General features: G+C 38.4%; 1 protein-coding gene across 1 annotated transcript in view; it reads left to right on the top strand.

The window, feature by feature from the left end:
- dpr12 (defective proboscis extension response 12) overlaps positions 1 to 20,288 on the top strand; it is a 159,071-nt gene that overhangs the window by 107,098 nt on the left and 31,685 nt on the right. The window contains exon 4 of the mRNA XM_046634921.2: positions 797 to 958. Within this exon, the coding sequence (XP_046490877.1) occupies positions 797 to 958 (162 nt within the window). The remainder of the gene's footprint in view (positions 1 to 796; positions 959 to 20,288) is intronic.

The raw sequence follows: 20,288 nt of genomic DNA, 5'->3' as shown, positions 1-20,288 counted from the left end.
GATCGTTTCCGATCAGAATAATGTGTTTGTTGAAATACATGCCGACATAAATTTTTTTAATATTAGAAAACTTGCAGTTGTTTTTTTTTTTTTTTGTTTTGTTTCTTCATTACGACGAATTTTTGTCTTCTTATTTTTCAACAAACACATCAATCTAATCGGAAACGGTCAAGCTAATATACGTACCAATACGGCTGAGCTTTTAATCGACGAAGAAGAACAAAAGAAAAAAAAAACAAAAACAAGAAAAAACCGTGTCCGAATTTCATGAAATTTTGATAAAATTGAAATTACAAGTGCAGACGTTATTGCAACGACACATGTTTGGGATGGGATCGTTATCTCACAGCTTTAGGATTGTATGAAATTAAGTGAAATCTAATTTACTCAAAGTCAGCAATGTAAATTTATCTACAATCAGCATTTTACGGTATGAAATTTGGGTTAGCTAGAACGATGATGCTGAGAAGGGAATGTCGTGTATATATACATACACGTACATTCAATATATATATATATAAAACGGACGAAAAGCCCCACGGGGAATGATATCCGTGGAATCGGTGAGTTTAATTCCGTGCGAGATCGGAATCAAGTGAATTAATAAACTTGCAGGGCTTGTGTGTGTGTGTGCATGTGTGTGTGCAAAGCTTGAAAGCCGGGAATTGGAATGAAATAACCTCGTGACAATCACTCCACAGCTTTCGTATCGTAAAAGCTCGTTTTTTTTACGATGTGAGGAAGTTCGAATCAATATCAAAGAAATATATTAATTAATCGTGATAAATATTTACAGATATCGTGGATCCGCCGACGAGACTGGCACATATTGACCAGCTCTATGTTTACTTACACAAACGACGAACGTTTCCAAGTGTTGCATCCCGAGGGTTCCGACGATTGGACGCTGCAGATAAAATACGTACAAAAACGGGACAACGGCACCTACGAATGCCAGGTGAGTGAGCAAACGGTGATTTCTGAGTGCCTGTGTCTCACAATTATTTCGTAATTCATAAATTAGGGCCAGGATAATATATGTCTGCACGTTAAAGATTACAACGTATGTACGTATAATATAGACCAAGATATGAAGAATAGAAACTGCATTTTTTTGCACCAAACATCATACTTTATGTAAAAAAAAAAAAAAAAAAACCAAACGACGAATGAAAATCATTGAAATGAGAAAATATGTATTTGCATATCAATCCTGATCCTATATATGTATATAACGTATAATATTACACGCGAGTGACATAATAATCGATATTAGTCCCGAAAGATAATTGATGAATATTATGACAAGCATAATGTGTTAAGGAAAATTGGCTTCATTGAATTGATCGATCGATTTCCGTTAGCCTCGTTGAATATATATATATATACATATATATATATATACGAGTAAAATACAATAGGTTTAGGTACACATGCGTATACTTTATACGAAACAAAAATGAGGAAAGAAAAGAAGTGGAAAAATAGAAGAAAAAAAAAAAACGACCAGACAACGGGAGAGGAAGAGGAAAAGTAAGGGGGAAAAAAAAAAAAAAAAAATTCAAAGACAAGCTGTAGTGGAGTGAAAAATTCAAATACTTCCGAGCGAGGAAAAGAGAAACAAGGGGGAAAAAAAAAGGACGAAAGTATCGAAAGAAAGGAAGAAAGGCAGAGAGAGAGAGAGAGAGAGAGAGAGAAAAACAAGAAATAATAAAACAAAGAAAAAAAAAACGAAATACCCAACAACAGAAGCGATAAAAGACGGGGAAAACTTTTCAATCGATGGTGTCACGATAATTTATTATACCGTGTACCACGCGTCGCGATACATGCACACGATATATCCGTACCTATATCACGTTATATTATGTACAAATATATTTACGCAGCCTTTCGATAATCCAAATTTGTGCGCGCGTGTGTTAACGTACAGCGAAGCGTTGTTTCGCGTCGGAAAGATAGATTTTTATCAGCGCCAAGGGAAGAAGATTGTCGTCGTCGCGAGTGTTTGTCTCTTTGTGCTTCCCCCGCCCCCCTACCTAAAAATTTTTTAATTTTTTTTTTATTTCTCTTCCGCGGGCGAGAGAATAGTAGAAACAACTCGAAAGTTGAAAAAGCGAAGCACCGCGGACGTTCTTGGTAAAAAGAAACAGATGTACGAGAAGAAGGGGGTGGAAGATGTGAAAAAAAAAAAAATAGAAGAAGAAGAAGAAGAAGAAGATACACTGTTAGATAAGGGGATGAAAAGGAAAGCGATACAAAGGACGGTAAACCGTCGTTGTTTTTTTTTTTTTTTTTCTCCGTCGGGCAAAAGTGGAGGATAGAAGCGAGTCAACGACGTGAAAGAAAAAAAAAAAAAAAAAAAAAAAATAAAGACAAATGAAAGAAAAATATAAATAAATAAACAGGACGGACGAAAGAGAGAGAGGGAGAGAAAGAGAGAGAGAGAGAGAGAGAGAGAGATAGGGAAAAATGAAGGCAGGGACAAAATGTACGTATGAATATTACGCCTGGCAACAGCAGCTACTTCCGGTCTCAATGGCCCACGAAAAAAACTCTCTCCCTATTTCTTCGTCTCTCAGCCCTTTTTCCCCTTTCGCACTTGAATTCGCCCTGCTGCATTATATACATATACATACATGTATATATATATATATATACACACACATATACATGTACGTATATACGGTATTAATATAAACGATTGATGCCTACATCTGCGACAACAGCCGACTTTTTCTGCACCCTCTTTCATCCCCTTCGCGTTCCTATTTTTTCTTATTCCCCCCTCGCTATGTCATTTCCGCTAATTGAAAAATATGTGAAAGATATGACGCGTTGTATTACGCCGTTCATTTATCAGGAACAAATTACCGCAGCGATTTTAAATCGGTTATTGCAGTCGGCAACAGGAAATTATCGGAAATGGAAACTCGATCGGTGTGTATTGTTTGTTTCATTTTTCATTTTTTTTTTTTTTTTTTCCTCATCAATATTCGGAGAGGTGGAATATCCAATTCGATTAAAAGAAAGTACGGACCGTGTTACATTTTTCAGCGATTGTCAGTTTTTTATAGTATTTTTTTCTTTTCAACGCAACAATAAATCAAATATACGTATAACATATATTATATATATATATATATATAAAATTACAAAAACGAGCGACTGACATTTGTTGACGAAATATTGTAAATTTCCAAACATTTGGATATTTTCAGCTGCGTAAATAAACCTCCCGACATTACAGCATTAATTCCCGAATTCTTGTATGTCCGGTATTCAGAAATACACTTGTAATAAACACACGTCATTTACGGTCAATATTTATACTTTACTTTGAAAAAAAATAATTGCAACGCTTGACGTGTATAATAAAATGCACGATATTAAGTCTGTCAATTAAGACATTCCGTCAGATTCTTTCTTCCTTCAAGAGCAAATAATATCACGGATATATTTCCTTCCCACCTACCAATACAGTAGTAGGTACGTACTTTTTAACGCAATATACACATATTGGTGTAGATTTATTTATATCTGACCTCGTCGGGGCGGAAGGGCGGTAAAATAAACAAATACACCGAATGGTAAAAGCTTCCTTTGCAGTTTTCAGCCGGTTGATTGCCGCATCTCTTTTATGTATATATATATATATATACATATATATATTTATATCTGTGTGTGTGTGTGTAGCTACACTCGCTACTCTGGCAATCCAGTTTCCCTCTAACCCAGCGAAAGGCTGGGGCGCTGAATTGCCGCGTAGTTTCGAATCAATAAAACGTAACTGTTTAGTGTTTATGTGCCTGAGTAATGAAAATAAAAAAATCAGCCAGTTCGACGTAATTCCTAAGTACGTATAATATAATTCTCTCTCTCTCTCTCTCTGTATCACCTTCTCTTTCTCAGCTCTTACAAATATAACACCTATATACCAATTTTCTTCATCATCCCGTTTCCAAGTACACATCACGTTTGGTTGCCTACCACCGAGGAGAAAAAATATCGGTAGTACAGACGTAACGAGTTATCGATAGTTACCTCGTTTAAAGTCCTCGCGACTGATCTGTAACTGTCCCGTGTTGTCATGTTGTGTAAAATTGGCCCATCGGTTGTTTCGTTGTTTATAACCTGTGCTAAGGGTTTCAGCTATCGCATTCCGGAGTCACGTTAAAATGATCATACGCCTTGAATCAAGTGATAACGGAGGACTCGGTACGTCTGCTTTATCGATATTCGTTCCCCTGAATGATAGGCAACCCAAGACACCGAGGCGTTTGTTTGAGAAAACGTTCTGTACATAGGCGTGCGCAGTCAGGGTGAAAATTGGTTCCTATGTATAATAAAGTGCAGGCTACCCAACGACTAAATTGAGGTGTAAGATTGATAAACAAGGATTTGATGGCCCCAATTTACCCTAATAGAAACAATTCCGTCTTTATAGATGTATATACGTATACATGTATACGAACGGATTATATAGAGTTATACCCGGGCATGTAAGCCAAACTCGACAAAATTACCGTTCCAAGGAGCAAAAAGCTGATAAAGTATAATAACAGGCAAATCAAGGGCGTAAATGTATGTACCTGTACCCTCTACCTAATATAAAGCATTGAACTCGACGAGGATGAAATACGACGAGGTCTTCCGATCCCTTCGTCAATTTTTCCTTTATTATCATTTCCTTTTTCCCCCCGTTCCTCGATACCTCTCGCCTTTCGTAATACTAACGAAAACTTCGACGGCTTAATTTCGCGGCCATTTATTCTCTCGTCACGAATACATATATGTAATATACTTATATACCATTATATGTATATACATATACATACATAAATGTATACATACAGTTTCTACCTCTACCCGTCCGGCGTCGGCTTCCACATCGAACAGACTAATAAGCGAACGCGAATTAAGAGAGGATAAGTGGAGAAAAAGGGGGGAAAGAACCGTTGGATTAAGCAAGGGTGATGGGAAAAAGAGCTGAGAAGAGGAGAAGAGGAAAAAAATTCAATCACCAAAAACGATCGATTCACCCATTCCCCTTCTACTCCAATCGCGATTATCGAAACCCTGGCTTCGAATCTCAAGGGGTTATATACCGAGTCTGAATTTCTGCAAAAATCTATTTTCTTTCTTTTCAATTTCATTTTCGTAATGTGCTAATATTCGAGTATATACAGAAAAAATTTCACGTCGATCCGACAAATATTCTCCAAGTTACGCTCGCATTTGCAAAGACGCCCCCCGGAGCGTTTGAAAATGTTTTTGAAACTTTGAACTTGTTTTTCTCAAAACTGTGTTTTCAAATTTGGTGAGCAAGATTTCTCGAAAATATTTGAACCAATCATTCACAAATTTTCACACAAGCTTTACCAATATATTTTTCGGTCCCTGATCGAAGTTTTTTTTCTCACCGTCAGATATTTTCCATTTTATAATCAAATTGGGCAAAAATTTTTATGGACAATCGAAATTTTTTTCTTCGCAGTTTTGTTAAAAACAAATATCTTGTTTATTTCCGACGATTCAGCCCAGAAACATCTTATAACTCACCGCAAAAGGTCTTTTTTTTCTTTTAAATGTGCTCCCGGAGATCGGCCACAAAGCAGCTTTAAAAATCGTTATTTTTCCAAATAAAAAATATCAAAACGACGTTCAACGTTACCACAATACGTATAAAAATCTTTATTATACCAAATTAAAATATCTCTTTATGAAAAATCGCTTCATTTCGTTCTCCTAACTGGATTACAACCCATTAAACAACCCTTCAACTGTACAAAACAGCCCTAAACTTAAAAACTTTCGAAAACTTGAGTCGGGTAATTTTTGCATCTTTGTATCCCTTCGATCCTCCAAATGTATCTACGTACGTTTGGTAATTCAGACACACTCTCGTCTTTTCCTCCACAGCTCGCCTTCCCCTGCCTGCATCCCTTCATCTCTTCGTGGCAGAGTCTTTCTTTTTCCCGTGAACGTACCCCCGGGAAATTATAAATGTACGACACGCGTACAGAGAAAGTATCACCTCTAGTGTCTCCCCATAAATTCCCCCCCCCCCCCCCCCCCCCCCCTCCTCCTCCAACAGAAACAGCAGCTGCAGCACCAGCAGCAGCGTCCTGCACACCCCAACCCCTGAAAGCGGCACTCGAACGGCACCATCGTCTTGCAATTTTAATATTCCCCTCTCATCTTTTCAGGGATACCAAACCAGCTGTAATATATTGTCCACCGGGGCCATTTCCGCGTGCTGCTTCTGTCCATGTCAGCCGTGTGGAACAGTTTCGAATTCGTTCCCCGCTGCAGCGAAAATTCCTTCCGTTATACACTTCGATATTTCTATTATTGGTTGTACCGCTTCACCAGCCGGAAGGCTTTCCACCTCTCCGCAACACCCTCTGCCTCTTCCACGCTGCAGACCGAGGGCGAAATTTTGCGGAATGATTTCAATCCGGGAAAAGGGAGGTTAAAAAGAAAAGAAAAAAAAAAAAAAAACTCATGTTTCGACACCAAGAACCGCAGGTCTTCGTTTACGTACAACTGTGAAACATCGCTTTGGTTATATAACGGAAACGGGAAAGAATCGTGATCGAAGCCATCTGTTCGATAGATCGAAGCACGAGAAGCCGCCGGGTATCGTTCAAATATTCGATGCAGATTTTTTCGCCAATGAAAATAAATATTTGAAAACGTTTGATTTTCAAAATTCCCTCTATACTCGTCGTATTGAAAAAAGGTCCCAAGAAACGTCCACATTATCACGATGTCCGGTGATCCTGTAAACTATCCTTCAAGAAATTTTCACCTATCCTACAAATATTTGATTTTTAACGTTCTCGAATATCCCAAAAATGACCTGAAAATATCCTTGACTATGTTACGAATTCTTTACTCTACACCGTGAATTTTTCAATACCTAAACATCGATATCCCTCCTACGACATGTTGAGTGGATGTTTCGAGACGATTGCAGTCAGGGTTTCCCATGTTTCCATTCAACGCGCTATAAACCTTGGAGAGGATGAACTGATGTAGGTTCATTTACGCCAACGTTCTGGTAACCAGCTAATCGAAGGGAGGTTGTATATATATATATATATATATATCACAGTGCAGGGGATTACCGAGTCCGGATGATTGAAATATCCCGAAGCAGGATCAGCCGAGCGGTAACTTCCTTCGATCATCTGTTACATACTTCCCGGGCTGAACCTCGTCCTCGCGTGTCTCGTAATTCGAGGTCTCATCGAGATGGTCAATTATAAGGGACCAACTCCTCAGCTCCGAGGGTCCTTCTCTCTATAACCTTGTACCGAGGAAGGAAAGGCGTTCATCCGGCAACGTTAGTGGTGGTGGTGATGATGGTGGCGGTGGTGGTGGTGGTGGTGGTGGTGGTGACGGTGCCGATGTCGGTTCTGCGGTATCAAAATCGAGCCGCTTTGCTCCACGGTCTTGGGTTTAAGTCTTGCGGTTACGCAAAATCACCGACGCGCTAAGATGCTTTGAGCCTTTTCAAATTTTAAGGCGACTCGTGCGAGAATAAGGTCGTGATCTCCTCGTCCAAGGTTCCATATACTTGTACCTACTGTAGGACGGCCGTATAAACAGACGTGGTGCTTTGAAGAACTTTTTTCTACAACGGTTTTAGTCAATTTTTACAAAACTGGGACACAACGCTTCTGCGTCGAGTGTTGTATGCGGTATAAAAAGATGAAAAGAAAGGTCATACGGGCGAAGGCGAAAATTCATCCGACAACTATATTGTTGTACAGAGCGTTTCGTAGTTACTTGCGAATAGTAAGACCGAAAAATGAGGATAGTTCCTTTTCCAACGCAAATATATCGAAGAAGCTGAATTATACGACAAAACTGGTCAATTATCCATTTCGGGAATACAGTTTTGTTGTATTTTGTTCAACGTCTTTGGGATCGTTGATTAGCTGTCAGGATGCCTAATTTTCAGAGACGCTCAAATATGTTTCCTACAGTATTTCGTAAAGTAAAGATAAGCCAAAATTCAGAATCGTGAAAAAATCAATGAGGATTAACTCCTTAGCAGTGTGGCAAAAATGATATTTTCGTGTCATTTTTGTATCCGAAAAAAAAAAATATGTCAGATTTATCCTATAATTTTGAGTATCATGGTTTTTGAGCTCGCCGAGTTTCTCAAATTTAAAATCAGATTTTACAAATTCAAAATGACGGATCCGATGTAGGGGAGAAAATTCAAAAAAATTTTCGAATCTAACTAAAGTAAGTATCTCAAAGTTTCTGAGATCGCTGAATTTGGATCTGAAATCAAATTTCCAAAATTCAGAATGGCGGATAAATTATGGTAGTTGCCAATTTGAATTTTGAGTGAACTTCATCGAATTGACTTAAATTCGAGCACCTAAATACGAAAAAATATCTAACACGGTATAAAAAATGATATAAACATTAACCGTAAAATTTTTAGTCCAAGTCCAATTACTTTTCGAAATTTTCACCGCCATTTAGAATTTTGAAAATCCGATGGCAGATTCGAATTCAACCTCCTCAGAAATAATAATTCCCCAAGCAACAGTGAAACCGATAAACTAAGAACATGTTTTTTTTCAAACGCTCACACGTGTGTCGCAAAACAAAAGTGGAACAACTTTTTTCTCACCCACATTCATAGGATCAAACAGGCCGAAACAGACTAGTTCAAATTCCAACGATCCTACACGTATTTTCGTTTTCTGCACTGTCATACCTGATACCAATTTACATTGACTTATCAACGTCTAGACTTTCATCTGCATTTTCGAGATTCTCCGAAATACATATATTCGCATTCTACAGAAAAATTCCACAGCATGAGCATGGATAGAGACAAAGAAGCAGGCCAAATACAGAAGAAAGTAAGTAAGTAAGTAAGGAAGGAAGGAAGGAAGGAAGGAAGGAAGGAAGGAAGTGAGAAGAGAGGGTTGAAGGTTGAGGGAGAGAATATAAGGGGCTCGTCTTACTCATTAATATAGATAACAGTTTGATGAGCGAGCAGCCTTACAGCCAAGCAGACGTGGAGAGTTTCCGGCGTACGTATCTTCGAGACATCGAATCAGCGTGATTTTCGCTGCACATCAAACGAGTATATAATGCATGCGTATGGATACACTTACGTACTCGTATATATATATATATAAACCGGATTCAACGTCGTTAGTGTGCAAAGTTGCGAAAGGTCGTTGAATGGCCGCGTGTACAAGGTTAGAATTTGCCTCGAAATGCGAAGGGTGCTGTAGTCAATTCTCCCACAGCGGTGAATAATAAGACATCAATCCTCCACCCCGCTGCTCGATTCTGGGACGGTGGGCTGTCTGCTCTTCTTTTAATTAAATTAACCGAGGGCACAGCATCGGTGCAACAACATCACCATTCGGCAATAAAGAAGAACAAGACCAAGAAGGAGAAGAAGGAGAAGAAGAAGAACGTGAAAAAGGAAAATCACAGAATGATAAAACTGAAGCGACATATGAATAGTACATTTAAACGGATGGATTTGAGCGGATTATGAGTCGAGGTTCGTTGAGGATTTACGATTGTATAAACAATAAAGAAGAGAAATAAAAAAAAAAAAGTTTCGTCCTGCGTTCGCATGCTGAGAAGCAGAAAGAATCAAAAGCAAACTAATTACGATGAGACAATCAGCGAATTGCTGTATAATATGAGTCAAGGGAGTCGTTTTCATTTTCTGGCAGAAAAAAGAAAATCAATATTTGTACACTATCGGTAACGATATAAAAAGGAAAAGAAACAACAAAATTAAGTACAGCCCGATGAAAGTTGCAATTTTTTTTCCCCCCAACATGAATAACTAAAATAACGAGTAATTTAGACAATTTTCTTACACCCCATTTTCTTCTTACTGCTTTTCTCCTACTTCTGAATATTTATTTATTTTTTTCTTGCGCATAAGAATAATATTATAGAGATGAATGCAAGGACGCGATTTTCTGGATCATATACCGTACAAAAGATCGACGAAAGCTCGTATTATCATGTCTACGTTATCATTTTTGCAAACGAGCACGAAAGTAGCGACGAGATAAAAAACAGTGACTTTTTTTTCTATCCCATCCCGAAGCCAGATAATAGACATATTTTCTCCTCTTCATCTCTCGCCTTTTTCGGTTTATCTTCATTTTTTTTTTTTTTTTTACTCCTCTGTCTGTAATCAGTGAGATCTTCAACAAAATATCTCGGCGCGAGGGTGAAAAGAAGAGCGAGAAGAGACGAGAAGTAGAATAAACGAGCGGTTACCGGCGCCGATCCGAATGGTGGTTTTGAAAAGAAACGGCAAGGGGACAAGTAAAAGTAGGGGAAAAAAAAACATTCGCGAAAAATAGGGATGAAAAAGATGCACGCATATATTTATTCATTAGGGTAGTCCTTAAAATGGTGATTTTTGAATTTCGACCGGCCTGCCTCCCAAATTGGCTCCACGTTATTCGAAAATAATTACCCAATTTTTTTCGGTTTTTTATCACAACTCTAACCGGTGCCCCAAAGAGGGTGGATTTCCCCATTCAACCCTTTTCAGAGGCACATCAAATCTACCGAACGGATTTAGATGACATTTGGTGTAACGGGGTTTTGCGGGTCGCTGACTACGAATCTTTACTCAAAATTTCAAAATTCAAAGCGGCGGATCCAATATGGTGGACCAAAACCCAAAAAGTCACTTGATATCGCCATATCGGATCCACCATTTTCAATTTTGTAATTTTGTAAGTTCAGATTCGTAATCAGCGAACTCGAAAACTCCCGAATACCTAGTTTTATCGGAATCAAATAGCTTTTTGGATTTCGTTCCACCATATTGGATCCGCCATTTTGAATTTTCAAATATCGAGTTCAGATCCGTACTCAGCGACCCGAGAAATCCGTCGATAACCAAATTTCATCTAAATCCGTTCGATAGATTTGACATGTCCCTGAAAGGGTTGCGTCGAATCCACCCTCTTTGTAGCACAGGCTAGAATTGAGATAAAAATCTGAAAGAATTGCGGAATTATTTTTGAATTATGTGGAACCGAATCCAGATTAAAAAATCACTTTTTTAAGAACCACCCTAGTATTTATACACTTTTAATACCCAATGTGTATATAAACATACATATAACTCAAATCGTATACGTGTGCTGTGCGTGTTATACAATTATAATAAAATTTGTTCGAGTGTGACGAAATTTTACATAGTATATAATGAAAAAGAAAAAGACGAAGAAGAAGAAGAAGAGATGTTGAAATTCAATATCTCGCTTGTTTAAAATACGTGTAAGATATCTCGTACTGTCTGACTTTCTTTTGACTATTGATATTGTGATTTATACAAACTAGTTATACACGGTGCCTGCTCATCTCTCTCTCATCCCTCTCTCTCTCTCCGTCACCATTCCATTTCACCCCTTATCCACACGTATACACACAACCGCAATTTCAACCTGGCACAAAGTCTTTGAGACAACGTATTATAAAGCTCTTCTCCTCTCGGTTCCTCCTCCTCATCCTCCTCATCCTCCTCATCCACCTTGTTCTAAAGAGTCGAAGAAGAACCTTGTTATAACATAACGTCAGCGAATCGCCCTTACAGTATATACCAAGATCAAATACACGCGGCGTATATTACATGCAATTAAATATAATGTAATATACGTGAGCGCGTTGTCGCTCCAGAGAAAGAGAGAGAGAAAAAAAAATAAATACATGTGTAGGTATATATCGTACACGGTTCAAACGACACTGAAACCGGAGAGGTGGATAAAAAAACAAAAAAAAAAAACACATACACACACACACACAGAAAGATAAAAAATAAAAAATGAAGAAGTTAAACAACTCAGCTCAATGCGACGATTGAAAGACCCAGCTTATATCCCTCTGCGTAAAATGAAATGGTGAAATGAAGGACGAGGTAGAGATAAAAAGCAACAAAAAGTAGACAACATATCTAACAAGACGCAAACACCGATTACGCAACAATTCCTTTCCGATCAAGAAACGTGCCGCGCATCGCGAAAGGATCGTTTGTTTGCCTTTAAAACTTTTGTCAGAACCTCGTGTCTGTGTGTTCGGAATTGTGTTTTTTTCTTTTATTTTTGGGTTTGCACAAGAGGTTGCGAAAGAATTAAAAGAAGATAAACATCGCAGCGGCGTTTTCAGGATACCCGATGGAGTGCGGAGTAGAATAAGGAGCTGAGCCTCCCCATGACAGACAATGAATGTATTCGAGGCTCGAAAGCTCTCTCACTCTCTCTCTCTCTCTATTTTCTATCCCCAACCGTAGCTAAATCCCGGGCTTGAAGCCGTCCTTAACGAGCCCATGTGCATCCCCTTGGAACAGACCGTCTTGGACCTAAGGAGAATTCATAGTCACGAGTAGCTCGAGGTGCGAGGTTTGGGTGTAAGGAAGGCGGATGGAAGATGGTAGGTAGCAAACACCCACGTTCACGTCCACGTCCAAGTCCAAGTCCACACGACCACATCTCGCCAGAAACCCGCAAACAAACAGCGCACCTTCACACTGGTAAAGGTGTTGAAAATGCGAGCCCAGCAATCCGGCTTTGCTGCACAAGGAGCGAATACATGGTGTATATATTATATATATATATATATATATATATATATATACGACAAGACAAAGAGGGTCCAGCTAGAGATGGATGAATACTAGAGGGAGAGAGGGTATAACCAGGGGGTAATTAGAGAGGGAATCAGAGAGAGAGAGAGAGAGAGAGAGAGAGAGAGAGAGAGAGAGAGAGAGAGAGAGAGAGAGAACGGTTGAAACACCCACCCAAGATGTTAATTTGTAGGCTCAACCAGCCCTCCTTCATCTTCATCCCCATCTCTCGTTCGTTCCCCGAGTGTCTGCGGCGAAGAGTAGATGGATCTTCTCCCCCCCCCCCTTTCTCTCTCTCTCTCTCTCTCGCTTTCTGCTTACATACCTAGACAATTATGTACATACATAAATACATGCATAGTATACGACGATATACAGTTGCAGAGTTATTTTACAGAGACGGCGGCATGCGGCAGTAGCACCTATAACTCTATATATTAGTAGGGAAGTGTAGGGTGTAGGTTGTAGGTATACAGGAGCTGAGAGTCTGCAGGCCGAGAGACCCCGAGACGCGTAGTTACGGTAACCCGCTTTCGGTGCAAAGATGATTAAAATATTAATAATCCCTTTTCCAAGTAAGAGAACTCTGCGCGAAACGCCACGAGCCGAGCTCCTTATTATCTCTTCTCTTCTCTTCTCTTCTCATACTCTTCCCTCTGTAGATAACAGTTATTCAAAAACTCAACATCTCTCTCTGTTGTCCGTATATTCGCTGATAACTCGATAACTGCCGTACCGATTTTCGTAATTTTTTATTCTCTGGATAGCCACGACGTCCGGCTGTATTTTAGGCTTCACCGCGTTGCAATCGTATCAACGCTTTCGAAGATATAACGATATTTGTAAACCTAGGCGGAAGATCATCACACACACACACACACACTTGTACGAACGCTGCTGACTAACAACAAGCTCTTACGAATAGAGGAAAGTTAAACTTTCACTGACACCTTCGTTACGTTCGCGACGTAAGGAATATTTATCAAGATTTTCGTAACTTGAAGGTTTGAAGATGTGACTCAAGTTTTTACTATCTTAAAATCAAAAATTACTGCTGCCACCTTTTTTTTATCTTCTAAAGGACACTTGAATGTTGACCCAAACAAAGAAAAATAAAAAAATCAAATCAAAATATTAAATTACTTCGTCGCAGTAAACAATTTTCAGTTGGGGTCATCAACGATCCCAAGGTGCCAGCAATGTTATACGAAATAAAGGTTAATGTCTAACATTTTTACCACAAAAAGCATTTGAAAATATTGTCGAGTCGAGTTACTTGTATTATTATTATTATTATTATTATTATTATTATTATTATTATTATTATATACGACCTTCGGTGGTAAATTATACGTGTATCGAAAAAAAATACTGTACATGTAACACGTACATTTTTTTCCCCTCCTTTATATACAATAATAATGAAACACCGAAAGAGGAGACGGAGCTTTGGAAGCTTTACCTGTCAAACGCGGCATATATATGCGGGAGGTTTTTTTCTTTCTTTCTTTTTTTTTTTTTTTTCTTCTTTCCTTCTTTGTAGGCGCTGTGAATTTTTCCCGGATCTAACGGAACTCGAAAAGTAGATGATAGCGAGTTGGAACGGCTTGGAAAACTTTTATTGTCGGAAAGTGATGTCACATACATACAATGAGCAAAGGAAGTATTTTTGCCATCTCTCGTCTCTCCGTAAATCCCACAATCAGAGCACGGAAGAAAATTCCGCTACGTCGCTAACAAGCTGTTTTCCCGTTTCGACGTATCTATTCATGTAAATGTGCGTTACAGCTCGAACAATCTCACAATAATGATAATAATAATAGTAATAATGATAACGATAATAATAACAACAACAGCAACAATAAAAAGACAAAAAAAGAAAACCTGTCAATTATCAGACTGAGCGATGAAATTATTTTGTCGTTGCTCTTTTTCCGTTCGTTTCGTATCGAACAAATTTAATTGACTCGTAAGGTGAAAGAAGAAACAAAAAAAAAAAAACGAACGTAATAAAAATACTCGTTACGCCATCGTATATATATGTATACGCATTTGGTCCAATGAAATAAACACGCGACAAATAAATAAACAAACAAATTCCCTGCTCTATGGTTTTTACGTATGTTTTTTCTTCTTTTACCAAAACTGTTAATTTCGGAATCGAACAAAAAATTTGAACAAAAGAAAAACGCACGCGCACACACACACGCACACACACACGCCCGCACGCACGCACACAAATAAGAAAAAAAAAAACAGGCTTAAACAAAATTTATACCCAAACGATTATTCACGCTCGGTGTGAGAAAAAAAACTTTCAATCAATTTTTATGAAATAAAAATGATGAGCAAAAGAAGACGACAAAAAAAAAAATCAGCGCCTCACAACCTGCGGCGAAATAAATTTCGAGCCACCGAGAAGAGCTGCCGCCGGGGGTGTGGAAAAATCAGGGCCGGCCTTCGGTGGGGGCGGGAGAAAAAATAAATAAAGAACTCAGCGAGCGTAGGGAGAAGTTAACAGGCGAAGCGTGCAAAGCGAGGCTCAGCAGCGCGAAAAGGCGGCGGATTAAAATTCAAGACAAAGATCTCGAGACATCGAGGCAAACCAGCCAGCCGGCGATATAATCGGGAGAGCCCGAAACCCTGCACCCTCGCTTTCTCTCTCTCTCTCTCTCTCTCTCTCTCCCTCTCTCTCTCTCCTACCCTTCGCATTTCCCTACTTGCGTGGTTAAGTGGTGTAACAGAAGACATAATAAGCGGATAATTCCGTTAAACGGATTATGTTAAACAGAGCGAAGAAGCTTGTTGTTGGGTACAGGGATGAAGGCTTTGGAAAGGGATGACCGCCCCGGTGGAATAAAGAATGCGAAACACGGCTAGCGGAACGTCGGTTCAACCAAAAACCGTCCCGTCAACTGTTTTCACAATTCGGACAACAACGTTTACAGACATAATAGGATTCGTGGTCGGCCGACGTTTCAGCGAGAATCGTATGTTATGCGAAATTGAATTTTCACCGTTTCCCGTTTTCTTGATTTTTCACTCTTCTTTGTCCATTTTCATCTCCGTTTTTTTTTATTTGGAGAGGATTTATTCTACGGATCGTACAACATGCTAAACAGCTTTACAAAATTTTGGAAACAAAGATAAATAAATGATCAATGCAGATATTATATAAGGCCGGTTCTGCGTACAGATTCCGATACCGACATTCTTAGTTGCTTCACAGCTCAGACACAAACCAATTTTTTCAGGTAGAGATTATTCCCGTACTGTTTAACTTTACCGACCGTCGATAAGGTCATCAAAAAAAAAAAGAAGAAAGATGGTTTGCGTCTGAGCTGTGAAGCGGTAAAAATGTCGGTAAGATGTCAGCATCGGAATCTGCACGGGCAACCGGCCTTGTGTATCTACTTATAAAATGACGATTCGAAAACTTTCGCATAGTTATAAAGAGAAAAATAACAAAAATAAAAAAAAGAATTAAATCCTGCACGAATTTTATCAACAGATTTAAAAAGAAAAAAACAGTTTCATCGTCAATAGTTTCAGAGCAATAACACTGTTACATCTGCATAAAAATCAATTATTTCCTCCAAAGTAATTGGCCGAAATTTTTATTTCTGTTTTATAAACGAATTTTAAAAGTCACGATTCCCGGATAAATTTTCAATCACATGTGAGCTTTGCATCTAAGATAATAAAAAAAAAAAAGAAAACTGAAAACTGTTCGTACCAGCTTACATATTTTAGTAAAACCTAATATTGAATACAATCGTAACGATGTGCTTGTATAAAACTATTGCAGAACCGTTTCGATATAACATATAATATACTATGTATTATCGACAAGTCTACAGTAAAAATAATAATAATAATAATATAATAATAAATACGATAAAAATAATGACAAATCGAAGAGCAATCGAAATTTCACATCTCATTTGAATACACACGTGCAGAGATGATCGTGTACGATACATGAGAGAATAATAATAATACCTTGTGTATACGTACATACATCGAGACGTACCTACACCCCTATACAGCGAAGCCATTCGACGTTTCGCAAAGTCGTTAAAAAGCTCTTTTACATCTTTCCTGGGAAAATTTATGAGTTGTTTTCCAAGCGAAGAAATTATATAAAAAGAAGACGCGCGCCTTTTACCGGCGATTATATTACCAAAATATTTTATAACTTTATGTACACATACATAATATAAATATATATATCTCGTTATATTTTTCTCAACCCCGTATTACATTTGTAAATGTTTAACCCGATGAAAAGATCGCGTGACACTCGCAGTTTCAATCCCTGCAAATATCATTTCATCATATACGATGAATACTTGTAAGTTTCTCTCCGAGGATCCAAGGATATCAATAATAAACTATGCAGCTAACGTCAGACGAGAAACATATGTGGGTGAAGAAAAATAAAGATTGTAACGTATAAGGTACAAGAAGCTAGCCGACATAACAAGTACCTACACAACAAGTAAAAGCTTCTTCGTCAAGTGTCCTGTTATTATATTTATAATTATTCTTTCACTCGGGAGAGGAAAATATCAAGATTTCTTTGAGCGTATTTATTTCGTTTACTTTCGTAAAAGATACCGGTTTTCTTTCCTTGTTAAACCTATAAGAGTAACGATATTACAATTACGAAGAATATTGCAATTTGCGTAACCGGATCGAGATATTGTTCGCAACTTTGTTTACAACGGGTGTCGAAAAAAAAAAAAAAAAAACATCCCTGTATATTGCGGAGTAAGAAAGAAGAAAACTGGTGTTTAATTTATTTATTTTTTGTTTTTAACTCGAAGTTGGGATGGGAATCAATTTTACACACGGCGCTGCATTTTTTTAAAATTTTTTGTATTTTTTTTTCAAATGGAAAAACTACAAACTTGGGAGAAGAAAAATACGGTAATCATTGAGATCCCATTATGGTGCGATGCCTCAAAAATCACATTTCAAATCATAGAATATGTGTGAATTTTTCGAGATTTGAACAAAAAAAAAAAAAAAAATGGCGCTCTCGAAATTGGTTTACTATTTTTTTCTTTTTGTCTTTTCAAGTTTCACCGGCGGTTAAAAAAATCTGAAAATATAAAAAAACCCGTTTGGATCGGTAAAAACACCCTACTAAAAAAAAAAAAAATGACTAAAACCAAAGGGCCGAGCGAGGTGTACGGACGGCTAATTCGACGCGGAATGCCACGTACAAACACATCAAGGTTCAATATTCTTCACCGAGCCTACATACAGTTATAGGCGAGATTCCAAGATTGGAGAAAAAAAGAGTACAGGTATACATGCATGCCTATAACCCGAAAGCGCTGGCGAGGGAGCCATGAAATCGTCTGAAATATGGCGTAAAGTAGAAAGTTAACATGCATACTACAATATAGCTACATGTAATACTTTGTACGTATAATTGTAGAGAGTGGGTACAATGAGTCCACAGCCGGGTTGGATATCGCGCGAAGCGCGTAGATATATAATATAGTTGCCGGGATTTACGGGGATGTGGGGTAGACGGTGAAAATCTCGGGGGTTGAGGTTCAACCACCGAAACGGCATAATCTCTCTTCTCATTGTTTGGTTATAACCACCGCTACGGTTAAACAATTTCTTCAACTCAAGATACTTATCTCTCGCCTGTTATCACAGTTATAGAACGGTGCGCGCACAACGTGATAGAATACTTCCGCAAAATCTAACCCCGTTCGTTAGTACATTATACCGGGACGATCTCTTGAAACTTGAGAATCAAACTGCGCACGCGCGAGCTTTCAGCCGTCGAACTCTGTTCCTGGCGGCGATGTGGTCGAAACACGAATTTTCGAGGTTAGAATCTCAAATAATTGAGGTGGTGTCTCGGAAAGGTTTGGGAAGCATTTGCTGTCGGGTCGGAAAGTTGATTATTCAAAGAACGGTCGGAATTTAATGCTTACGCTCTTTGAAAATTCAAACGTACACATTTTTCGTAGGTTGGCCCGCCTGCATCTCGGACAAGAATATCGCTGCGGGAAGATTTCGCCGACCAATGAGACTTAATTATTTGGCGCATGCGCGGTCGGTTTTCAAGTTTCAACGGATTGTCCCGGTACACACGTAGTTACCTTATACCGGTGTAAAAAGCATCAAAAATTGGATTTAATTTCAGACACTCTTAGAGTAAAAAAATATACTTCGCTAACGATACTTAAACTAAGATGACGAATAGTATTTTCTTGTGAATATTTTGACAATAGAAAAGATAACTTTACGTCAATACGTCAAGTAACTTTGCACAAATCGAGAATATTCAAAAATTTATACACTTTTATTACAGATATTTTTCTCAATAGTAAAAGACACCCTTGGTTCTGACAGATCGATCCACGCGTAACGACTGAAAACCGCTCCGTGCGAAATGATTTCAATTTTTTTCACCCCCAATTTTCTTTCAACCCTTTACCTTTTTCACCACCTCCAACGATATCTCGCTCGTACAAGTAGGTTATAGAGGTATAAGTTTTGTCTTTTGAGTGATCGACGGCAGCGGGCGCAGGTAGTATAGGTACCTACTTATAGTCGAGAGAAGCGCCCCCCATCCACCCCCGAAGCTTTTCGCCGTTGAGTCAGCTTACATCTACGCGTGACGGGAATAGGGATACTCGACCCACGTGCCGAGGCCCGACTTTGCGGGTTTTCGGGTAACGTGAACCCGAGACTCCGTCATCAACCCCCAATATTCGATACCTCGCCGCCACTCACGGCCCCGCGCGAAAAAAAAGAAGGGAAAGAGAAGGAGGAAAAGAATAAAAAAAAAAAAAAAAAAAAGAAAACGTAAGTGGGCATATCGAGGGTTACCTACCGCGATTCGACGACATTTTTCCCGCGGTTTACGGCGGGATTTTAAGCCTTTGCCGTCAAACGTCATTCTGCTGAGTCAACTTTTGTAACACGACAGTATTGCGTGTATGGTTTTTTAAGGGTCGCTGATTGCGAATCAGGTTTCAGAAATTTCAAGACGACGGATCAAAATTTGAAATTTGATCCTGAGGTTTTCGGGATCGTTGATTGGACGCGCTGTACCGAATTTTCGAAATCTGATTTCAAATTAGTAATCAGCGACCCCGAAAACCCCTGGACAGGGTTTTTTCTCCGTATTCGAACGAATTTCAAACTTTAGTCCGCCATTTTGAATTTATTAAATCCGATTTCAGATTCTTAATCGGCCATCTTGAAAACTTATAATTTTTCTAAACTATAATGTATACGTGTAGAGGGGTGATTTTCTCGGCAATGAATTATTCCCTCAAAGTTCACGATTTTTTTTTCAATAAATCTGTTTCTAGCAATAATAATACGCATTATATCGCAATAATTACTCTCGAGTATTGAAAACCTATAGTATACTATTAGTATACTATCGGAACTAGCAAATAAACCAAAAAGAAATATGTTGAACAGTTTTGTAATTATACAAAAAATAGATGTAAATTAGTTGGTAACAATATTTATCATTACGACTCGAAGGGTGAATGATGCAGGAAAAAAAACGAAAAATCGAAAAGATATCGGGATAATCGAAAAGAAAAAAATTATCATTAATAAATGGAAACATTTTTACGAAGCACTT

The sequence above is a fragment of the Neodiprion pinetum genome, chromosome 7, assembly GCF_021155775.2.
Source record: "Neodiprion pinetum isolate iyNeoPine1 chromosome 7, iyNeoPine1.2, whole genome shotgun sequence".
Classification (NCBI taxonomy): Eukaryota; Metazoa; Arthropoda; class Insecta; order Hymenoptera; family Diprionidae; genus Neodiprion; species Neodiprion pinetum.
This window is presented reverse-complemented; position numbering and strand designations above follow the sequence as displayed.